This window comes from Patagioenas fasciata, chromosome 2 (genome assembly GCF_037038585.1).
Source record: "Patagioenas fasciata isolate bPatFas1 chromosome 2, bPatFas1.hap1, whole genome shotgun sequence".
In the NCBI taxonomy this organism is placed as follows: Eukaryota; Metazoa; Chordata; class Aves; order Columbiformes; family Columbidae; genus Patagioenas; species Patagioenas fasciata.
In genome coordinates this window covers 54,437,010-54,461,243 of record NC_092521.1, presented here as the reverse complement: position 1 = coordinate 54,461,243, position 24,234 = coordinate 54,437,010, and the positions used below count along the sequence as shown (strand labels likewise).

The 24,234-nt window shown below is 37.3% G+C and overlaps 1 protein-coding gene across 10 annotated transcripts in view; it reads right to left on the bottom strand.

Moving 5' to 3' along the window:
* Positions 1–24,234, bottom strand: part of PTPRM (protein tyrosine phosphatase receptor type M) — a 466,670-nt gene that overhangs the window by 290,217 nt on the left and 152,219 nt on the right. For all 10 annotated transcript variants that reach the window (XM_065830251.2, XM_065830253.2, XM_065830257.2 and 7 more), the window contains exons 4-5: positions 15,501–15,579; positions 12,333–12,448 (exon numbers count right to left, since the gene is read on the bottom strand). In XM_065830251.2, coding sequence (XP_065686323.1) covers positions 12,333–12,448; positions 15,501–15,579 — 195 coding nt within the window. The remainder of the gene's footprint in view (positions 1–12,332; positions 12,449–15,500; positions 15,580–24,234) is intronic.

The window sequence follows — 24,234 nt, the reverse complement described above, 5'->3', positions numbered from 1 at the left end:
ACAGTGGTCATCTTCATGGGTTAGTTAACTATCAAAATTTGGAGAATGTCAATAATATTTCCTTTTCCATACTAACAGGCCTTTTAAGCACATGGCATGATAAATTATGAGCTCTTAGTGTCAATTGTCAACAGCTATTTCATTGAGAATGGCTAGATGTAACTTATATATATTATATGAATATTCATTTATTGAACATATTAGTACATCCCGCTACAATTTTTTTTAAAAGAATACTTTTTAGCAGCATTCACAAAAATAAGTTTATAATAGTCACTAATGCAACATTCTGAAGTTCCACAATAAGATAGATTACTTATGATTTATTTCTTTACTAATTATAGTCATCAAAACCTTAAACTCAGTTATTTTAAGACAGATTTTGAAATTTACAGATAGGTCTTGCAGATTTAGTGGAAACCCAAGCGTTCAAAAATATACCATATCTTACCGAAAACCAAATGGGGGGAAAAAAAGCCTGTAATTTACTAATCTCATTCCAGAAAACAGTATAAAATTCATGATTTATTATACAATGAAATGCTGTGGTACTCTATATAAAAACCCATTAAAACAGGCTGTTGGAGCAACTTTGTAGTGTCATTCTGGTTTATGGGTGTGTGTTTGTTTGTTTTAAATACAATTCAGAGATAAATACAGTTCTTTTTTTTTTTTTTTGCTTTAGCTCTGCTTTGCTATGTGAAAGACTGAGGGTCTGTTACAGATTGAGCCTGTAGCTCTTTCCTGCCTCTGGGACTCAGAGAACTACATGAACAGGACACTTCATTCTTTGGAAAGAGGAAACTGCCCATAATGATTTAATTCTAGACCTGCTTGGATCGCAAAGGCCACCATCTCCAGGGCAGAGGTATCTAACCTTCTTAGTGCAGAAGAATTTGGACCACAAAACAAAGATTGCAAGATGTTGAGACCCCAAAATGAAAATAACAAATTTCACTGGCTGCTGAGCAAGTTGTAGATTTTCAAGCGCTCAGAGAAAGCTTTTATTATAAAAAAAATACATATATATATATATATACATATTCAAAAATGCTTTTAAAGCCACCTAACGAAAATATATAACTGGTAAGTCACTTGTAAGAATAATTCTTTTATTAAACAACGTGTTACTTAATATATAGGGATATTAAAAAAAAATTCTTAATTTAATCTCAGGTTATATACAGCTTGAAAATCCATATTCCTAGTACCAGCATGTTAAATGCATACAGAGACAGCTTAAAGCACTTTAAAATGCACATTATTTTTCCATTTTAGGCAAGCTAGAATGAAAAGAAATAGGTTGATGGTTATTTAAATCAGACTTGCAGTCTCGTTTAGGCAATGAACTAGCTCTAAGTCTTCTAAATGAACAGCAATTTAGCAGCAACAAGATATGTATTAAACCTTTCAGAAATACTTTTAACAAAAATGCAGCAGTAATTCAAAGGGATTGAAGTTCTGGGATGTTATATGCAGCACTACCACTGCATTAATCACTCTTAAGGTATATTTCAACAATTTTGCCAGAAGACACTTAAAAGGAAACATTGGTCAGTCACCCTCTGTCCACACAGGTAGATTAAGTGGCTTTTCACACATTTAATAAAAGAAAGGATTTGCATTCTCCCACTTTCAAATATGCACAGTTATAAAATTGTGATTAGAGTCATACTAGTGGGATCTCAAATAATATCAGTAGTGCCAGTAGTAATTTTGTTTAAAATATGTATAAAATCTAAAGCAAATAGTAATTAATACCTCAACAAAATTGCTTCACAGAGTTCGTATCATTCTAATAATTAAGACAGCTGGCTTTTCCTCTGAATTTCTAGAACTGCTTTCATAACCAAGACAACTGTTTGTCAATCTAGATTAGAACCACCACAGATCCTGTGATTATCCTGTATTTATTCCATCTGTGCAAGTTAACAAGTGTATTTCATTCAGGTAATGAAGCCATGACAGAAAAAGATTATTATTGTCCTATATGGAATTATTCTGCTATGAGACAGAATTGCACTCTATGTGTAACTAATGGGCATTCAAGCAAAATGTTATTACTGTACCTTTCAAAAAAGACTCCAGCTTTCAATATTTTAATGTCTGATAACTGAGTCTTTTCTTCAAATCACATAGTTCTCCATAAATCTTTGTTTCTTATGACTAAACCTACACGCTGGCTGGAGCTGTCAGGTAATATTGTAAAATATTAGTAAAGTTACACATCGAGTAGTCATGTTATCAAATATTAAGCAACGACATCTATTTGAAGATAGAATTAAACATATAGAAAGCAAACAAAGACATTACTGCATTTTTTGGAGTCGTTAAGACTCAGTGTAAATTACCCAAAGCAGTTACTCTGTACTTACATATCGAAATTGTTTTGTATCATTATGTCAGGAACAAATCTGTTATTCCTACGTGGGGATTTTAAAAGGGAAAAAAGAAAACAAAAACCAAAAAATGAACAAACAAAAAACCCACAGAACTCAAACCCTGTTCAATCTACTATCTATTTTTTCATTTTTTTATTAAATTCCAGAGTGAGTAAGAAGAGACAGTGCTCACAAAATCTTCCTTCCATTCATCTTTAAAAGCACACAATAGAATACAAAATGGCTTGTAGGGAACTACATCGTCAGAAATATCTGGAGAAAACAGAGCACTATCAAACCTCTCTCTAACTGAGAGTTTTATATTTTAGATAGAAATTATGGCAATGATCCATGTATCTGTTAAGCATTTTGCTAAACCTGTAGCCCTACTTAAAAAGAAATTTAATATATACTGCATCTTACTTCTTTGAAATATGCAACATTAAGTACTACTTCTCATCATTCTTTTACTTCTATTAAAAATGTCAAGACTTAGGATGAACACCTTGCTAAGTAATGAAGAGAACATACATAAGATTTTAAATACTCTGGCTTGGAGTTCTGCAGATAGCAGGCTTACAGAGGGGCTGGGAAGGAGCAGAGTGATGAGGTAAAAATGAGAAAGTAAAATCATTAGCATCATTTTCATCTGCACACACAATGCAAAGTATACTAACACAAGTGTTTGTGTGACTTTTCTACTCAAGTACATAACAGGACAGTGTGGTCACATCCCACACTCTCTTCACTGGAGAAGTGTCATCTTGTTGGGAAGAAAAGTGGCACGAGATGAAGAAAATTGAACTTGCAAGTTCTGGAGACAACCCAGAACAACAGGCAAAACCAAAGTGATGGTGAGACCTACAACACAGGTAAGGAAATAGTAGACAAGAAGGAAGCACACACGGGGGCAGTGGCCTCCCGAAAAGATCCTTTCAAATGGGAGGAATGAAAGGCAAGAAGAGACACAGGCCCATGGTTAAAAAAAGCTATAGTAAACTGCTCAACAGTGACAGTGCAATTTGTGAATGAAGACAACCATAGCAGTAATAACCAGCAATACGTCAGGTACACACTAGTTCATATAACAGAGAAGCTAACATAGAGGTGTTCAGCTGGAGGTGTTTTAATCTTAATTACTGAGTCAGTCACACAGTTAACAACTCCCATCCTCAACACACATCGTCTCCTATGCTCTGTTTCCTTCCTATCATCTTCCCTCTGGGCTTAATTTAATTTCATCTTTACTCTGGTTCTCCTTGCCTCAAAACAGCTTCAAAAGCCCTTGGTCTTACAAAAGAAGCTTCCATTCAACTCCAATTTGAACATGATACCTCCCAGCAGTAAGTTTGTACATTTTAACTACAGAATTCATTGTAAAGGTCACTGTTTCTTTCTCCCAAAGGTGCAAAAACATAGCACAGAAAGCTTATTGAATTTACTTCATCAATTGCCTAATGTGAATGTGTCCCTAAGCAATTCTACTGCTGCTGAGCTGTGTTTCATATCAAGGTAGTCTTCAGGGTCCAGAAACAGGCATTCCTAACGTACTCTTTAAAAGCAAGCTGAATTTAACCAGCCCCCCGTGGCACAGGTCAACTGTTGCATTGTCTCAAGTTTGCTAATCACCACGTACTATATTATTTAACACTCCAGAATAACCGGAAGATTAACGCATCAAACTGAAAAGAGAACATTACTTGAGTTGCTTCATTTTCCAATTGAGATGAGAATACCAAAAAGCTTAGACTAAGTAGGTAATCACAGAACAACTTTTCTTATGTGTCACTTCATCAAATGAGAATGTATGTGGGGATGGATAGGGATGGAGGAGGAGAGTCCCTTCTCCACACTAAAGAGTCCCAGCTCTCTCCTTGTTTGTCAGATTCTCCAGTCCCTTCACCCTCCTCTAGAGTTTTCCTCTCTCTCCTGTACTGGGGAGCCCAGAATTGGACCCAGCCCTCCAGATGTGTCGCTCTAGTGCTGAGCAGAGGGAGAGGAATCACCTCCCTTGAATTGCTGACAACACTCCTCCTAATGCAGCCCAGGAAGATATCAGCCTTCATTGCTGCAAGGGCACATGGCCAGCTCATGGTCAACCTGTCCACCACAATCACCAGGTTCTCTGCAAAGCTGCTTTCCAGCTTGTCAAGCCCCAGTGTGTAGTGGACCATGTGGTTTATTCCTTCCGTGGGGCAGGACTTTACACTTCCCTTTAATGAATTCCATGGAGTTCCTCTCTGTCCATTTCTCCAGCCTGTCAAGGTTCCTCTGAATGGCAGCCTGACCCCTGGTGCATCAGCCACTCCTCCCAATTTTGTACAGTCTGTGAACTTGCAGAGGCTCCACTCTGTTGTCATCCAGGCAGTAACAAAGAGGCTAAACAGTATTTGTCCCAGTATCGATCCCTTGGGTACACTAGTAGTGACTGGTATAATGCATTATTATCCATTATAATCAGTACACATAATGAATGCTATACATAATTTCTAACAGGTGCACAAGTTTTTCTATTAGCCAAATATAAACATGTTTTTGTTTCGTTGTTTCCTTCTTTTTCAGCCTAAGGTAAAGAAATCGGTAAGAATTGTCAGGCGATCCACACTTGGGTTACTTTGTCATTTCTACTCAAAGACCTTAAAGCTCCCAACAAAATCCAGGCAAATTTGAAGAAGTATTTCACTTCTCACCATGTCTGTAAAAATAAACAGCACAGTTCTGCAAGGTTACCCAAAAGATAAGCTGAAGTATATTACAGGCATCAAACAATTCATACCTAAGGCAGATCACAGCTTCTTAGGCATCAGGTAACACAAACACGACACACATCACAAGCTTCTTACATTCTGCTGTTCTCAAAACCTTTTCTGTCATATAGTAAGATTACTATGCAACTAATGAAAAGCAACTAAAACAGTTTAATGACTATTAATTGAAAATATACAATATTGACTGCAAGAAAGGTACTAAATATATACTAAAGTAGAGGCACAGAAACTAACATATCTAAAGCTGGAAACAATATTAAATGTTTCCAGAATTTAAATAAAAGTTTAAATTATTCAGTAATAGAGAATGTCCCTTCCTACAGGGCACTAATTATTCTTTTAACAGTAAAATTACCTCAGGTTATTCCCAAAAACAACACAGGGTGCACATGCACCCAGATGTGTCTAGTCTTTGCAAAATATTAAGTTGACTGATGTCATCAAAGCTCTTTTCAAGTCAATGGACTCAAGACAATTTGCTACGAACTAAGTAGTTTGAGCAGTCTCCGTAGACTGAGCTATTTATGAGCAGCATGAAGAATGATCTCCTGCACTCTCGTAGTACACAAAAGCACCTAATGATCAAACCTAAACTGTTTTTTTTTCTATATTCAGAAGAACATCTTCTCTAGGCCTATCTCATTGTACAGTTTACATTAAATATACATTTAATTTTACCAGATAAGATACTGCTTCACCACCTTAGTACTCCCAAAATGGCAGAAGCACTCTTTCCCCAAGCACTTCCAGACTTAGCAATGAAAACGGTGATTATGTCAAAGCCTCAGAGAGTTTACAGAATAACAAAAAATTCTCTGAAACTTTAAGACTTCAGTTCACCTTCTGGAATACTTTATCTGATTTACATAAACAAGCACATGCACACACACACACAAAAACTATTTTGTATATCCTATTAATATATTTTATTTTCATAATTTACCAGGAGTCATTGCACTGGTTCTACATCTCACAAGGATGTTTTTGATACTTCTCATGTGTGTGTATACACATAGTCCTAAGGAAAACAATTTGCTTTCCAGAACTCCATCTGACACAGGATTGTATCTCTTCCTTTCAATAAATAATAAATAATGAATACAGGTTTTGAAGTTTTGTATGTAGAGGAATAAAATCTTTCATACTCTTAATACGTTCAGCAAAACATTACAGAAAATACAAAGAAAAATACACTGATTAAGGGGAAAGACAGTTTTCAGGATAGACAAGAGGAAAAGCCAAATCTGTTGTTAACAGGTAATAAAGTATTTATATAGGGTAGAGAAGACTGGCCATTAGAGTGCTACTGTTCTTAGTTTCTTGGCTGCAAATGAATTAGCATGAGTTCTGCATGCATAAATCATAGGCATGAAAGATTTCACCCTCTCCCCTTCTATCAGAAAATACCCACTAGTCTCTTGCTATTCTAAGTCTGATTGTACCATTTACTACAGCTGACACATATCCTGAAATCCTATTGTTATTTGCTTATCTCCAAAAAATTTTCACTCCTAGGTCTGCATTTCTTCAATACAAGTTATGTATCTGAGAATTGTATTTTTAAATAATTGTTTTATTTTCAGCCATGTTATAGAATAAGTCTAGGAAAAATACATCACTTAAGTAAAGTGATGACCTTTCTCATCAACTGTAGCTTTCCACTGTTTGAGAAACCTCTCTCAAGTAAGACTAACCACACCAAGTCAAGGCACAAGTCTCTGAAAAATGCAATTGTCACATGTCTACTGATGGTACAACAAATCTTTGGCAACTAATATCAAAAGATTCAGTTTGATATTAAAATGGAATTTCATGATACCCAGGTATCATCTGAACAGCAATTTCCCTGAAGTCACACTAGATCTTTCTAAGAACAAGTAGCACACAGAGGGAACTGAATGAAACAGACACAAAATAGGAGAAGGGGCAGATAGGGGTGGGGAAATAAAAAGACAGAATCAGGCCTGAAAAGCTAAAGAAAAAACCAGCCAATTGCAGAATCTGTGTCACACAGACCTTATGTCATGTCAGTTAAACTTTTCCCAAGACTCTTTTAACTGTAAAATGACATTATAGACGCTTTATTTTGGTCTTCAAGGACAATTCCCCAAGGGACTGACCACTCACTGTTGCAACTAACATCAGCAGATACTGAGAGCAGGGAAAGTGGTCAGTGCTTTGCATGCAGAGAATCAGGTCCACATGTCTCGGAGACTGTTTCCAAAAGTAAGGGATACATCTTGCTTTCACTTCTCAGTGTCCATCTTCTTTGACTATAGAATAAAGATCATATCAATCGACTCCATGGAAACAACTTAATACTGTGAAGCACTCAGAACAGTAGAAAATATTCCATTAGAAAATGAATAAACCCATTTTTAAAATTGACTTGTAAGCAAAGCAAAGCCCTAAATACACTTGTGCAAAGGAACCCACGCATTAACTGAATATGTCCACTACACTGAATGAGACAGGCATTCTACAGAAAAAACAAAAAAAACCCAAAAAACAAAACCAAACGAAACCACACAACAAAAAACAACAGAAACAAACAACCAAACCAAACCAAAACCAACAACAACAAAAACCAAAACCAAACCAAACCAACAAAACACCCACTTTCGTATGTAGCTTAAAAAAGGTAGGCTCAAGGCGTTCAAACTTGTGCAGAGGCACAAATTTTCCCAAGTATTGCCTTGGAAACATTTAAGCAGTTTTCACTCAGTAATTTTAAATGTAGTTACTACTACATAGAATATTTTACATATGTAAATATTCAATACATGACAGATCCAACTTCATACACTTGCAGAGAAGAAAAATCTATGCATGTGTACACCTTCAGCTCGCAGCGGAAGAAATTTCCCTGTTTTTAAGTAAATCTTTGCTTCTCTGAACTTCATTCTATTTGCAAGCTACAATTTAGATTCCTGGCTCAAAGATGTTGGTGGAAAGCAAAATATTTGATGTTTCAATGTTCTAGGCTATGCCAAAAGAAGGTTACATCCAAAAAAGAATTCTACTCTCTTTCTCCTATAATACAGATTTGTGTTTCTCGTGCCAATTTACTAAATACTAACACTAGCACACACTTTTCAGAAGACATTACTTCAGCTGCTTTCACTTGACCATTAGCTGTTCTGTGTCCCTCATGTTAATTTCTGTGGAAATTCTAACTCTTTCTCCCACCTACAAATGTGCTGTTTGTTTTTTTTTTCCTGAAGTATATTTCTATTCCTTGGTATTCCTGGACCCCGTAATCCCTAGTGCTTTATCTTATTGTTGGTGTCGACATATGGAGATTATCTTTTCAAAGAGGAATATGTTTAATTAAAGGAATATGTTTAATTAGAGTGAGAGCACAGGAAAGAGCACAGGAATGGCATTTTTGCTCAGTCATTCAATGGAATGGAGTCATCCCATACTGACAATAACCTGTGTTGTTCACAGATGTGATAAAGAAAATGTAAGCAGATGAGACACATCTGTTAATTATAAACATTCCTTCATTAGTGTAATCAGATTTATTTTTATGGTATGTTTCTGCTTAAAATATAAGCTAATGAAGACAGGAATTCATAAACATACAATCTAGTCAATGACCTTCTAATTGGACACTATTTACAACAACAAAACAAACTGGTATGATGCTGTGCTTTGTTCTTGAGTTGTTTTCTTTAACTTGAAACAACATCACTGAAAACACCCACAATTTCTTGCCAAATTATCTGACAATCCTGCAATCACAGCTCATGCGCTAGGGTGCGTGGCTGCCTAGCAGGATCAGGGAAAACGCTTTTCTTGCAAAGCACTGCACTATGGAACAGGTAAACAGTTTCTGTCTTCCTTTTCCCGAGAGAGTAAATACAGATCACAGCATTACAAAACAAATTTCATGGCTCAGTGGTCTAATTTGGGCAGCTAAACTGTGAATTGTGGTTCCCCCATCACCCTTCCAACTGCAAAAGCTTCCATAATACTCCATAAATTAAGCGACTTCGTATTCCATGGGGAATAAGAGTGGGATAGGCTTGGGAAAAATAAAAAAAGGAAGGAAATAAAATACGATCTATGGATTTCACTTAAGACTGCTTCAAGGCCTGGGCATTATTAAACTAAGAACATCTATGTCGTTTATAACAACTACTCAGCAAAGACAAGGTGACTAAAATAACCAACTAGGTCACAATTATCAATTTGTTTTAAGGAACATGTATCTTTCACAGTTCAACAGACTGTAAAAATGAAAGAATTTGTTCACCAGAAAAATGTGTACTACTAAACTTGAAGTCTTCTGCTACACACAAGCTGAGAGGCACTACAGAAAAGAGATAGAAGAGTAAAATCCTGCCACCACTGGAAACAATCAGAAACATGACTGAGTTCTGTGGGTTTGTGATTTTACTGTGGCAATTTACTTGTACTCCAGATTAACAGTGTGAATCTGAAAAAAAGCCTGTCAGGCACTGGAAATCATTTGGAAGTAAATTATCTCAGGATATTTTGGAACTGCCAAATCCAAACAGATTAGCCCTCCTGATATGATTCATGTGGCAGAAATGCTGAGAAGCCCCTGATAAATATCACACAACTGTATTTATTTATTTAGTCTGGTTTACCCATAAGGTTTTATAAATTTAAGGAAACAAACCACCAAAAAGATGGTAGAAAGGGCTTAATATTACTGGTGGACAAACAAGGCTTATCAAAGAGATTGTATGACCTGTTTTTAGCACTGCTAAAACCTGAATCTCTGTTACCTGAGTGCTTTCATCAATGTCTCCAGAGAACAGTGCTCATCTTACTCTGGCTCTAGTGCAGGAAATAATAACTTTTACTGAGATGTTTTATAGTTGAATATTGGTTCTACTGTTACTGGGAACAAAATGATCTTTAATGTCCATTTAACCAGTCATATGACATAGAAGACCTCATGTTTTCTGACAGCTACTACAGATAGTTGTGTTGTACTCATGGTCCTGTGGCAGTGTCATGAGATGTCATAAGCAGGCATATACAAAATTCCCCAATACCACACCATGAAAACAGATGGTCTCAGTTGATTGATGGAGAACTGCAAGGTCTGGGGATCTGTTACCCAGTTAGTGACCTAGTACACTAAAATATAGCTAATCCCGTTGGGAACCGTATCACATAGCCTTGATTTGCAGCATCCCACACATGGAATTGTCTGATCAGCTTTACTGTAAGTGGAAGCAGACACCTGTGGAAACAGGCAAACAAGTACAAAAATAAATCCAAGCTATCCTGGAGATCATGGCAATCTTTAAAATATTCTTATTAAAAGGTACACCTGGAATTTGCACAACCTTGGACTGATTACCAGAGGGACCTGTAGTTGTATGGTCAGGATAAATGAACAGTGGCCCTGAGGGAAGATAAAATTGCTCAAAAAGTCAATCTGTCACTGCCTTCTTATCCTTCATACAGAGGAAAAAAAAAAATCTCATAATCCTATATAAACAAGAAATCACTTAACTAAACTCAGCAAAAATATTCTTGAATGGCTACTGCTGTTAAGAAGAATGACTGCATACTTCCTAAAATCTAGACAGATATTTAACTTCTAAAATAAAGAAATTACATTCCAGCCTTGCAAAGAATTTAGGTGTGTCCTAAATTCTGTGCAAAAATGCTAAAGCTGTCCTGAAATCTAAGGAAAATCTGAATGGAATCAGGATTTCCCTGTACTGAATTCTACCTTCCATTTTACAAAAGTTCAAAGGTTCCAGAAAGGTTATCACTGATGAAATAGCAACCCATGACCTTCCCATATGTGCTAAACTCTTTTCATGATGGGAAAAATGATTCTTCCAAAAAATCTCAGTGGTGTAGGAAAGACAGGAGAATTAGGAGACTAATTCTATCAATTCAGCACTGTAATACTGGTTTTAAAGGGCTGGAGCATTAAAGAAATATCAGCCTTATATAAACACAGAGGCTAAAAATATCGGCACAAACCCAAATAAAAACAAAGGAGATTTCCATTGTCTTCTACTGTACATGATCAGGCTCTTTCTGGATAGACATAAAAGATTGTCATTCACATACAGATAAACACAAGTCTTTGACTTCAAGTGATTTTATTTATGTGGTTGTGTACTCGTTTTCTTGTAACCACACAGCTGTTTAACCTGTCGCACTTAAGTGAATAATTTTTTAAATGCTTGATGAAATTTTACACCAAGTGCAATGTCAAAGGAAAACTATAATAAAAGCCTGACACTGTTTAAGCAACAAAAATAGAGAATTTAATCTTCTGAGTCCTATCTGTTACTATTGGTTCAATTTCTGTTATCCCTCCTTTTCCACATACTGCAATTTCATCTGACTGATCTCCTCAGGCATTGTTTTAGGCATCCTTACTTCATTCTCACAGACACTGTCCCAGTTCTAGCATGGTGTTTTTCATGTATGGAAAGCACAGGGATCTGGACATTGGTATATCCTGATACTAAGTCCAAATACAGACTATTGTTTGCTGTAGGGAATAGACAACTCTGTAACAATGGCAGCAAGGCAGCAATTAAACTTCCACCCCCATTACTAAGAGAGATCAAGTAAGATGCATGTTTTTGATACATATGGATAAGGGGAGGCTGTCTTTACTGAAATAAAATAAGTTGGAGACATTCTTTAAATCAAGATCTGACACCTATCTAGAAGCCACATTACTTAGCAGGTAAAAAATTATGCATTTAATTAATATAGGTAAGAGTCTTTGGCTCTGTAATACAGATCAGATTTGACTGTTGTACTGGTCTTCTCCACACTTCAAAAGTAAGAATGCAATTTTAAATGAAAATGCTGAACAGAGGAAAAAGTAACCCAAGAAGATCACTGGGTGTAATGTTGCAGCACAGAAAATATAGGAAAGTCAAGTGCTCTTCCTTGGGGATTTAGCCTTTACTCATGATTGCCACATCTAACAAAACCAGTATCTTTATTTTTAATAAGGCATCCTATTGAAACAGGGGAGCAAAATCTTCCAGTATCATTTTCTACAACAGAACACCCTACTACACAGCAGTTCAAAGGCACTATAAAATCTAATACTGATGAAACAGACAGCCCTATCATTTTTCATGTTTTACTGTCCTTTCAGTGATGAACTCCCCTCCTCTCAAATCTCAGTGGATTATGAAAGAAAGAAAGAAATTACCTGTAACCAGAGTCTGTCACTTGAGTCTGTTCCACCATTGGCAGTGCACTGAAAAGTGGCAAACTGTCCCGCATTGACTTCCACACTCTGAAGACGCAAGAAATGCGGAGTTTTTGCTGTTCAAAGAAGATATAGTATTGAAGTTATTAAACATGGAACTACTGGCTATGAATAATACACTGAGCAAATTAAATACCCCTGCTTTAAAAGGTCCAAATCACTGACCACACATTAGATTTTAGGTCGGTTTACTTCCACACCTGCAAATCAGCAGAAGGGTGTTATTTAATTGTTCATGCTATGTAAATTATCTTAGCTCAGCATCTCTCTTTGAATAACACTCTATTAATCAAGATCAGATTGGAAACTAATTGTGTTTTGAACAAAAACCTATTAGATATACTTGCATTATCAACTAGACAAAACAGTAAGATGTTGAGTGACATTGTCAGGCAAACAGGTGTTTGTGGTTTTGTTTATTTGTTGGTTTTGGGGGTTGGTTTGGTTGGTTGGTTCTTTTTGGTTTTGTGGGGCTTTTTTGGTCATTTTGGTTTTTTGTGTGTGTGTTTTGCCTTTTCTTTTTTTTTTTTAACCAAGTACAGTGTCTATAGAAGAGATGCTGTAGAAATGTAGCACATCAAACAGGTAAAATACTAACACAGCCCTTCTCTCCAGCTACAGCTGTATTCTGTAAATATAATTCTTTTCAACAACACTGCAGAAACAAACAAACAAACAAAGAGAAAAAAGAAAAAAACACACACACCAAACCCCACAATCAATTCTCATTTGGAAAGAGAAAACACTCCCAGTAAAAAAAGCAATCCAGCTACAAATAACCTAACAAATGAAACAGATATTCAAATAAGAACTGAAGGAGGAAAGATAGCATTAGATAGCATTTGCATTTTTGTTTCACTGGAAAGAGTCAAGCATGTGACAGAGAAAAACATAGAAATCTGATACAGAAACCTGTCCTTGAAAATGCAGTATTCCCCAACCATTCAAATCCTATTGCAGGCAAGGGGACTTTTTGCACTAGCAGGTAAGCCAGGCTCTGAACGCTGCTTTCAGACATGGAATGTTAGTACTGGCAATGAACTGGCAAACTAAACATATAGTGTCTAGCAGAGCATCACAGCCATTCAAAGTGTTGATGACATTTTCTTAAAAGACCTTATGACTGGGAGAAACTGTAGTTTTAAGGAATTAATAAATCACCAGCTACCAGAATTCAATAAAAAGTTGCTTAATATCCAGTGTCAGGCAGTATAAGAAGGAGGAGATAGAATAAAATATCCGATATTAATACCTAACTATGGAAGGAAATATTTTATTAAACGTATTGTCGGGTTTTTTTCTTAAACTCTTACCAATTAGGACAGACTTTAGGCCAAAATAATGCTCTTCTTTGTCTATCAAACTATTAACATCTGACTTCTGCTTTTACCCCACTCTTTTTCTTGGTCTTCCAAAACTCTAGAAACTCTAGAAAACTATCCCCTCTGAATTACCAGGCATTGCTTAAGTGCAGAGAGGCATTCGTTTTTAAAAAACAAACAAACAAACAAACACACATGCAAAAAGCCTCACGCACCTGCCACAAGCCATCCCTTTCAGTTCTGCCTAAGTACTACTAGCTTTCTGCTTTGTTTTTGTCCATATTACCAAGACAACTGCCTAGCAAATATTTTTCCCATTTCAATCATTGTTTAAAGAGTTAATAATTACACAATTATTTTTTCTGGCAAAATACTGAAGAATAGCATTATGAGTCTTGCAGAATTTTAGAGACATGGTAGTTCTATTCCAATTTTCACACTTTTTCAATTTTCTTGTAGACAATGTAACTGGTTTGATGTCTTAATTTCTAACATTTTAATTATTTCATCAAAGAACTGCTCATTAAAGTTTCTGCATTTCAGCGCTGTCACGTTAGAGCTTTATGCACTATGGGGTATAACTCAATCTCCACATTAAGAAGAGCTGCTTGCAGGTTTTGAGAATTGATTGGTACAAATGCACAGATCAAACCTCTCAAAATCTGTATTAAAAAAATTATTAAGCAGATAAAATGCTGCTTTAGACTTATCCGACATGAACCAAAGATATAAATTCAAAATGCAGAAGCACAAATACTGCCTAACAACATGAGAGCCTGCTGTGTTTATTAGAAGTAAGTGATTCAGAAATAACAGCTGCTGATTCTGCATAACTGTCTCTGTATTTGAAGAAGTGTCTGTATCTTCTTGCCACTAACACTAAAACCATTTTTATGAGGTGCTTTAACTAACCGATAAACCACTTTCTATTATAAATTGTGGCTCTTACTTACAAGCTGCAAAGAATGCATTATAGTATGGTATAAGAGGAAGGTGAACAATTACACAGAAGTTGGTGTCTTCTTCCCCTCTCAGTCCTTTGGTCAATAAGATTACAACCTACACATCCATGTAACATCTTAATACACCTTATTTAACAAATAGCGAATATGTGGAATAATTGTTTATTTAAGTAGTCTGTCCAAGTACATGTGGATTACTATCTTAAAGCTTTAAATTACAAGGTTTTGTTTTGACATCAATTTTAAAACAACTTAGGAGAGTTTATTACATATCCTTAATAATGGGATACAGAAACATATCTGAAACATAAACAAGTAAAACAGTGCAGAAATTAACCCATCAACCCAAAGCACAATACCTGGGGAAGAACCCTAAGTAAACTTGCTTAGCAAAACCTCACCCCTCAGCCAGCTGAGTTTTCTTCCTTCTAAGCCTTGGAAAAAAAAAAAATCATTTATATTCAGGTCTTTTATTGCTCATCTGCTCTCTCTAATGCATCAGCTCGTGGCTGTACTGAATTTTTGATGCCCATAGAAAACTGGTCAACAAATCTTGATGACTTTTATTCTGAAGGAGTCACTAGATGGCCCAGTGAGGCTTTGGGGCTTACGCCAAGCACTGTACACACGGTGCACACAAGAGGTGTCTTTAAAGCCAAGTGCAAGTGCTCAAATGCCAGCAACACTTTGTACATGCTTAGCCTGTATTTATAGCATTGACATTATTTTCTGACATTTTCCGTGTCTTTTTCCCCACATTTATTGAGGCATAGTCGCACATTCATTTTAGAGGGCTGGCTTTAAAACAGCAGATAGATACTTACTACATGGATGTCCTAAAACTTTTACTTCATCAATAGCCACATATCCTGGGTGACCTGAAGTGACCACTTCAAAAATGACCTGAGAAGCAAAAAGAGAATTTCCGTTAGCAGCTTTGTTACACAGGGAATATAAATACACTGTGTTATGGAAGAATACATTCTCCCTTTTAATTAGTTGAGAACACATTAAAACTAAAATATAATAAAATAAAAACTCAAACTGTGTTGTTATTACCATTTAAATGGCACAGAACGTTAATCACATCTTCTCATGTTTATAGTATTTTTGGAGATTCACAAATGTTATCATATATACCTCACAAAGAGACATAACCAAATCCCCCCAATATTTGGTCTGCCAAAGTAGTTACCTAATAATAATTTTATTTTCAATTCTTTGTCTTATAAACTACTGCTTTTATTTTTAAAATGTTAGTGCTGCAGTATACAAAGATCTGCATGGTATCAGACACAAACATACCTATTTTCATGAATGTATTTTCCATGCTCTTAATCTTCCACCAAATGTAGTGAATTAAGTAAAGCAGATCCATTTGTCATGGTTTGTTTAATGGCTATAAATAGGTCACAAAATAAATAGACCGCTCTTGTAGTTTGAATTAAGTACGCTCAAAAGTAAACCTCTCCAAACTTTGGCAGCCTTAGCTTTGAACATTCCAAGAATGTTTATGTGGAATAGAAGAAAATATGCTAGTAACATTATAAGGTACATTTGCAACCAATGCTCAAGAAGTTCATGCTCAGATCCAGGTTGTAATTTCATTTTTTTTTCAATACTTCCCTTTTGCTTGGAAAGTTAACTCTAATTGACTCTTGTAACCAGTCTCAGGAAGTACACTGAAGAATACAAAGTTTAAAAACTATGCTATACTTGACTTTGGGACAGATGCAGAAGGACACTACGTATCCTATCTTTACTGCAGTTATTTCAGCAGAAAGAGAAAGATACAGAATGCAAACATGTCAGAAGGATAACATGCAGCCTGTAATATTATATCACAGTTTCCTGGGGCTGAACAAACCCTGGCAAAGCACTGATTTTGATTTTAGAACAAACCTTGAGGTGAGCCAATTATTCACCACTTCTTGCCTCTGCATTCTCCGATCTGTTGCATTGCTCTATCTGCGGACACTGATCCTGCACTTCTCTCCCATGTACCATCTTCCTAAATTCTGCCAATTTCTGCCTCTCAATCTCACTGGAGTGAAATTGCGATAAATATGGCTTTAAGTCCATATGGATGACAAAGAAAAAACTACTTTTCATTCTAGTTCTGTCTCCTGTCCACACTAAAATTTCAACATGTGCCAATGTTGTCCCCAGGTGAACCAGGCAGCAACAAAAAAATACAAGACAGCAATGAGAAAAATCTGAAAGCCAACAAATTTTGCAGAAACAAGTTCTGCAATAAAAGAATCGCTCAGCTACAAGCCACAGTGTGTGGCCTTCTAAACGTCCAAGAGCACTCTGATGGCACTTGATATTGCTGATCCACAGCAACAGACTGGACAGGGGATGGATTTGGCTCCCAGCTTCAGCAGAGCATCCAGAGCAAGTCCATTCAAAATTTCAAAGCATCTCCTTCCTATAAAGAAAAAAATCGACTGGTGGAACCAAAGTCTTAGAAGATTGGGAAGCCATCAGCCAAACCAGTCGGAAGTTTTCTACTAAACATATTACTGCCAGATAATGGAGAATTAACTGCTTCTTATAAAGTTGCATAAAAGTGCCTTTTTTGAAGAATAACATGACTTTGAACAAAATCAAATACCTGAACTCTAGAAAAGAAAACACAGACAACACCTGAGCAGAAGATCTCAAAATAATTTCTACCATTCAAAAATGTGGAGCTTAGCTTATTGTTCTCTGAGAGGTTCTAAGTACTTCGTTATTCCAACATACTCACAGACAAAGCTTGTAGATTTTAAACACAAACTCCTTCCTACAGTTCACAGGCAGAAATTATGACCCTGAAATAACTGAATTGGACCCACAGACAAAGACTCAATGAGTGATCTTGAAGAGGGTCCAGAGGAGGCCACCAAAATGATCAGAGGGCTAGAACACCTTTCTTATGAGGACAGGCAAAGAAAGTTGGGGTTGTTCAGCCTGGAGAAGAGAAGGCTCCAAGGAGACGTTATGGTGGCCTTTCAGTACTTAAAAGGAGCCTATAAGAAAGATGGGGACAGACTTTTTAGCAGGGCTTGTTATAATAGGACAATGGTTTTAATAGGCGTAATGGTTTTAAAATAAAAAAAGGGTGGTGGAGCACTGGAACAGGCTCCCCAGGGAGGTGTCGCGGCCCCAAGCCTGACAGTGTTCAAGAAGAGACTGGACAATGCCCTCAGACACATGGTGTGAACTGTGGGGTTGTCATATGCAGGGACAGGAGTTGGACTTGATGATCCTTGTGGATCCCTTCCAGCTCAGGACATTCTATAATCCTAAAGGAGGGGAGATTCAGGTTAGACATGAGGAAGAAATTTTTTACAATGAGGGTGGTGAAACACTGGCCCAGACTGCCCAGAGAGGTGGTAGATGCCCCGTCCCTGGAGACATTCAAGACCAGGCTGGATGGGGCTCTGAGCAACCTGATCTAGTTGAAGATGTCCCTGCTCATTGCAGGGGGTTGGACTAGTTGGCCTTTGAAGGTCCCTTCCAACCCAAACTATTCTATGATTCTGTTCTATGATCTAAGATATCCTGCCGTGTTTCTAAACATACCAAAAATGTCACTACCACAAATAAGCCAGGCAATATATCAAGAAACTGACAGCTGGACATACTATTAAATTACAATTATTGTCATTAAAGAGGGTATGTTCCAAAAAAAAGTAATCCAAATTGAAATATTGTCAGTTTAATCATGCCTCCATTGAAAGAATAGCCAAGCTGATATCAACTTAAATGATTGTTAAGTTTTGGTCTCTTCTGACATAAAATACGCAATTTTTAGTAAATGGAAAACGACATTACACTCAGCAGTGACATACCATTGCCAAAGAGACATCACTGATGTGCATTTTACTTCATATATTCAAGAAAACGACACCTCTTCCAAGTACAATAATTTAACTTCCATTCTGTTCACAGGCTGCGAAATACTATCAACTGCTGTACCCAAATCCAGTATTTTGTTTTATTAAAATTAATAAACTAAGATTATAGACTAAAATATCTAAGTAATCATTTTCCCTTTTTACACTAAAGGAATTAATCTGATCCTACACGACACATTTCTGAAAGTCCTAATAAGTGTGCTGCACACTGTAAGAACGTACTCAGGAATAAACCTAGAAACACTTCTAGTAGCTCATTTATTCATTGAAAAGCTTATAATAAGGGCTGCCAAGAATATACACAAACGTGGATCAGTTTTGCTAGTTTTTCACTACAAATGAAACATGGAATCTTATTCCATGTCCATTTTTTTTCCACCGTTTCACATTTGAAAAGTTGCTTGTCTTGCAAAAGTTAACCAAACCGCCCTTGCTCACGGCTGACGCAATACCTGCAGGCAACACAAAAAACCACAGGGAAAACAGAGACACTCCAGCTCTGTCAGGCTGGGCAGCCCTTGGATTTTTTACCTATTATTCCACCACCTTATCAGTCAGGAAACAACTGGTTAAAACACTGCGGAACATTGGCCCGAGAGCTGTTTTACACCATTCTCTCCCTCGCAGGGCTGCCAAACAGGAACCAGAGAAGCGGCTTAGCACCGCACTGTCCCTGAGCCTCCCTGCTCCACTGAAGAGCAAAATTAGCTTTTCATTCCTGCCACTTCCCCTTGCTACGTAAGAACAAAGAAAGGAGGTCTGCTCACCAACGTAAATGCTTACTGCTGAAAATGTGCAGCCCAAGATAACTTGGCTGTTCCAAAGAACAATAGAAATAAACAGCTTTTGTTGCCACACAACCTCACTCCGTGAATTCCTGCCTTTGTTGTTGCAAAATTACAACGCTTTTAGTCAAAAGGTGGATTGTACCTAATATAAACACTCTCTACTTCACACGACTTAAAAATAGAACTTTGCAAAAACAAGGAGAAAGGAGTAGGAAGAAAGCTGCTTAACGTCAGGCTGCAGTCCTGCTCGCCAGCAGCCCAAGTGAGTGTGCAGTGATGGACCAGTCGCTGCCTGCGACAGCCACTGACTCTCCCCTCTACCTGACGGGCCTTACCGCCTTTCTCTGACTGTATTTTACAAGGTGTTGGGAACAGGCTCCCTCTAGAAAATTGGCAACGTTTTGCACCCCTGTGGGTTGAGCTCTTTTCCCCCTTCTGACTTGTCCTACTACTGCCTGCTTTATCAGTGGGGCATGAGCGCAGTGGGGCATAATCGCAGCAACTGCTGCCTTGCCAGAACCACATGAAGGCAGGTTCCTGACCTGGGCTAACCAAAACATGGTCAGGCCACCCTGACTGGAAATTTGCCTTATTCAGTTTCATTCCCCACCTCTTACTCCCACACAACTACCATTTGGCACTCACATGTGCATCCAAGCACATTAATCAACATCTTGGTGGTTGATGCCAACCTGAGATTCCAAAGAAACCTCTTAGAGGTGAGCAACACCGAAAACTGAGCTCTTGACATTAAGGCTTATTAAATCTTTTTCTTCTCTGTTTTTAAACCAGCTGTTGTCTTACCTTTCTCTACTGAATGCCCAGAAGCCTTCTTGGGAACAAGGGACAGGAGAAAATAACAAAGCCTTGTGCATACGACAAAAAGCACATGCCTGCTTACTCTTGGCCATTTTTAGCCCACTGAGTTTTTTAAATTTAGGTATGCGGTCTGCCCTGGTGCACCCTTCTCAAAATAACTATTCCCAAATCACCCAGTTCAATGAAGAAGAACTATTTAAGATGCCTGACAGAGGGCTGTGATTCGAATTGCAATATGCATTTCAAAGTTTCTTTTGAGTTCAAAGCGCAGTTCAGGAACCGTATGCGTGCAGCTGAAGGCAACACACACAACACATCAGAATGTGAGCCTGACCTTTGCTGCATGGGAAGCTTAATTCTCCTTCCTAGCTGATGACTTAAGTACACTGCATGAGCCAAACTTCAAGCAAAGCATGTACAAAGTAGGCTATGAAACAAATGAAAGTTTAAGTCCAGATTTGAAAAGGTAGGTTGGATGGTCTGCTTTTCATTCCCTAAACTCCTAATTTACAGGGGAAAGTGTCAGAATGGTAAAGGGTAAATCTCATCTCAGTGTGAAGTGATACCATGTAACTCCTTTGTGTCCTTACTAAAAAAGATCAGGTATTAACTGCCAGGCTCTTATCCCATTTTCTCATTCCAGTTACATAGCAATTTATGTTTAAAGAAGGTGCAGTGGCATAGAGAACAGCGTTACTCCACTAGAAGCTATTTTTAATCCTTTCAACTCCATTTCTGGATTTTAAAACTGTAGTGTTTGTTGCTTTATTTAATCAAGATTTGTTTCAGCTCACTGCTGCCATGCCTGACTCCCAGCAAAGTACAAAGCAAATAATTCAAAATATAAAAACTGATAGGGGGATGGTGCTGTGCCAAATTGCTTGCTTGCAGGGTTAGGAGCTGAAAACACAACCTCACCAGGCTCAGCCCAGTAGTGGCATTTTGCATATTGTAAAGTTCCAAAACTGCAATGCTTTAAAACACAAAATATATTTTAAATACTACTAGTTGGTCTGGTCTGTCTAGGGCGGAAAAAAAAAAAAAAGAAAAAATACTTCCCCTCACCCTCCAGAGAAAATAACAAAACAACCTTCAAATCAACAGATTTTGCTCCTACTAAAAGATCCAAATGAGGAAAAAAAAAAAAAATCAAAACTTTTAAGAAAATAAAAACAAACCCCAAAAAACCCTCCCACCCTCTCCTCACTAGAGGAGCAGCCTTTTCAGGACTGATTTTTATCTCAAAGCATCAATTTTAGAGCCTCTGAACCTGCAGAAACTGCTTGCCAATATTTTAAAAATGAGTTCACCACTACCCATAAAATCTACATAGCATTTAATTCTCTTTTTCTGTGTACATCCTAATTCTATACAAGTAAGGAGGAGGGTGAAGGTCTTGGCAATTATGCAAAGACTGGTTTTGTTTGCAGGCGGTCTCTAATGGGATGATAAACTCCTTGATGCTCTTGCTTACCATGCACCACGTAGACAATAGCTCAGCAAAGCAAATAATTTCTCCTGTGACCAACGATAAAAAGAGGAAGCCAATGCTCCCTCAGGGGAGCGCTCCTAAAGGGATTTTATAATACAGAAAATAAGACTAGCTCCTGTAGAAATATCCCAGCTACTTTGACACAAATAGCTCAGAGACCAGGAGGCACAGCAGGAAAGAACAAGCTGTGCAGGTTACCTTCAACCCTCAGAAGGTGTTTGGCAGCTTGAACCCATGTTCCTGCAACTACATGTAATCAGTAATGGGACTGCAATGTAGACATACCCTGAAGTCAAAGGCAGATGTTAAGTAGTAGCACTTAGAAGACCATTAATTATGGAATTAAGTATATCCTTAATCACCAAAATACTTGACAATTTAAGTTTAAATAAGCAGTAATTAAATTCAATTAGCGTTGTTACATGCGGGTTATCATTGTGATTTATATAAGTAGTACAGCTTTCATATGGGGTGAAACCTACACAAATAGTTACCCAGTAAAAAGAAAAGTGTATACCAAAAGAAATAAATTACTTTGTTCAAAGCCTGTACTTATAAAGAGTCAATTCTAAATGGAAAACCAACATGAGAGATATTAACAAGCTTGCATTACTGGTGCTACAATAATAAAATACTGTTAATTATTAAATCTTTGCATATATGTGTTAATAGTACGTGGTTTAAACAAATAAATCTTTAGAAGTTGGATTAAAATTCACTTCACACTAAACCATCTAATTTCTCGTCAGCTACCATTAGTGGGAGTTATTTAGCCAATGTTTTTCATGAATCAACAACAAAACAAACCAACACCACTGTGTTTTTAAGCATCCTGAATTGTATAAATATTATAACTCTGAAATGTTATAATATAATTTGTCTTCAGAGTTCTGTAGTACATTGTGGTTTCATTTGCAGCTGGACACCTTTGTAGGTGTCCTATAAATGGAAGGGCATTCTCAAACACGCAGATGGGTATGGCTATGTGATTTAAAACACAACAAAGAAAATCACATTATTACATTGCTTTGTCTCTTCATCCACTAATGTTGAGACATTTCCTGAAGATTACTCAACAGGAAACTACCAACCTTCATACACCTTGGTGGCCTTTTCTACATTTTGTTAAATAATATCAGATGGCCTCAGAAAATCCCTGGGAAAAAATCTTGTACATTTCGGAGGTTATGTGAGAAACTCATGGATTTGTGCCAAAAGAGGTTTGAGTTTGGAATCAAATTAATAGCAGTGTAGGAAACATAACGGGTGCTAGACACCTGTCAGGTGGGTCCTCTGCCTTCTCCCACCATACATGTAGTCATCTGAGCTCTCACCTAAGTCGGTCACAGATTCTCACAAGACCCATATACACCCTCTCTCCTCTTCCTGTCCTTTTCCCAGCTGCTTCCAGCTAAGTTCCTGCCTCCCCCCAAAACAGACTCTGTGACAAAGAAAAAGCGGGAAAACAGATGAAAAGAGTTCAGGAACAATGAGAAACTATAAGTGTCACTGGGTGAGTGAGGAAATTGCACCACAGATTCCTGAGAGGATGGAGGCAACCAAAATGGAGACAAATGACCATAAGCTGTCAAAATGGAGACCGAGATTCCTCAAGAATAAATTAGCTTATCTACAGTGAAACCAGTGAAGCTACATTATTCTACACTGATTCCTTGGACTATATGACTATAGCATAAGACATTCTGGCACATTAGCTAAATTGCAATACTTAACCAGGTATTATTTCAGACCATATCCTGCAAATGAAAAGAAAATGACTTACTATACTCCTCAGTGAAAGAAAGATTACGTAAAAATTTCTATATTTCAAGAGGCAAAGAGCACATGGAATCCATTACAGACAGACTCTGGTGTCTATTATATATTAGCTGATGCACGGTAATTTGTTAAACTGCAGTATACTATCCAAGCACATAATGGTTCACCTACGAATTAGGGTGAAAAGTCTACATGATAGGTCTCAAGGATAAAGTGCACCAGAAAGGTTATCTTTCTATTTCTATGGCCCAATATGCATTTTACTCAGATATCAGTTAGATGTATCATTGTTAGAAATCTGACACAGATTATTACTAATATTGATAACATTTAAAATGGTCAGAGCTTGCCTGTATTTTCTTTAACATGTGAACTTAGCTTAAATTTACTAGTCAGAGTCAAGGCTGCTTCTATTAAAATTCCCCTGTCCACATTAGCATTTTGGTTCAGAGCTAGAGTGACATTTTGAAGCACAATCCTTGTCTTAACTGACTTCCGGTTCACAGAGCAATTCTGTGCCATAAAAAACAGATTCCTTTCAGAAGAAAGGAAATCAGAAGCTCCTCTACTGACTCACTCCAAACCCAGATGAAGACATTACGGTACAGACTGAGGCATGAGCGACAGTCACATATTCACTCAGTGTCTGCAAAAAATGCACACACCACATAGCACTCCTGAACCATGCAGCACGCTCACAAACCCCTCCGGTAGATCCCATACTACAAATCACCCAGACTTATATCTGATGTCAGCCATGACATTGTCTGTGAGA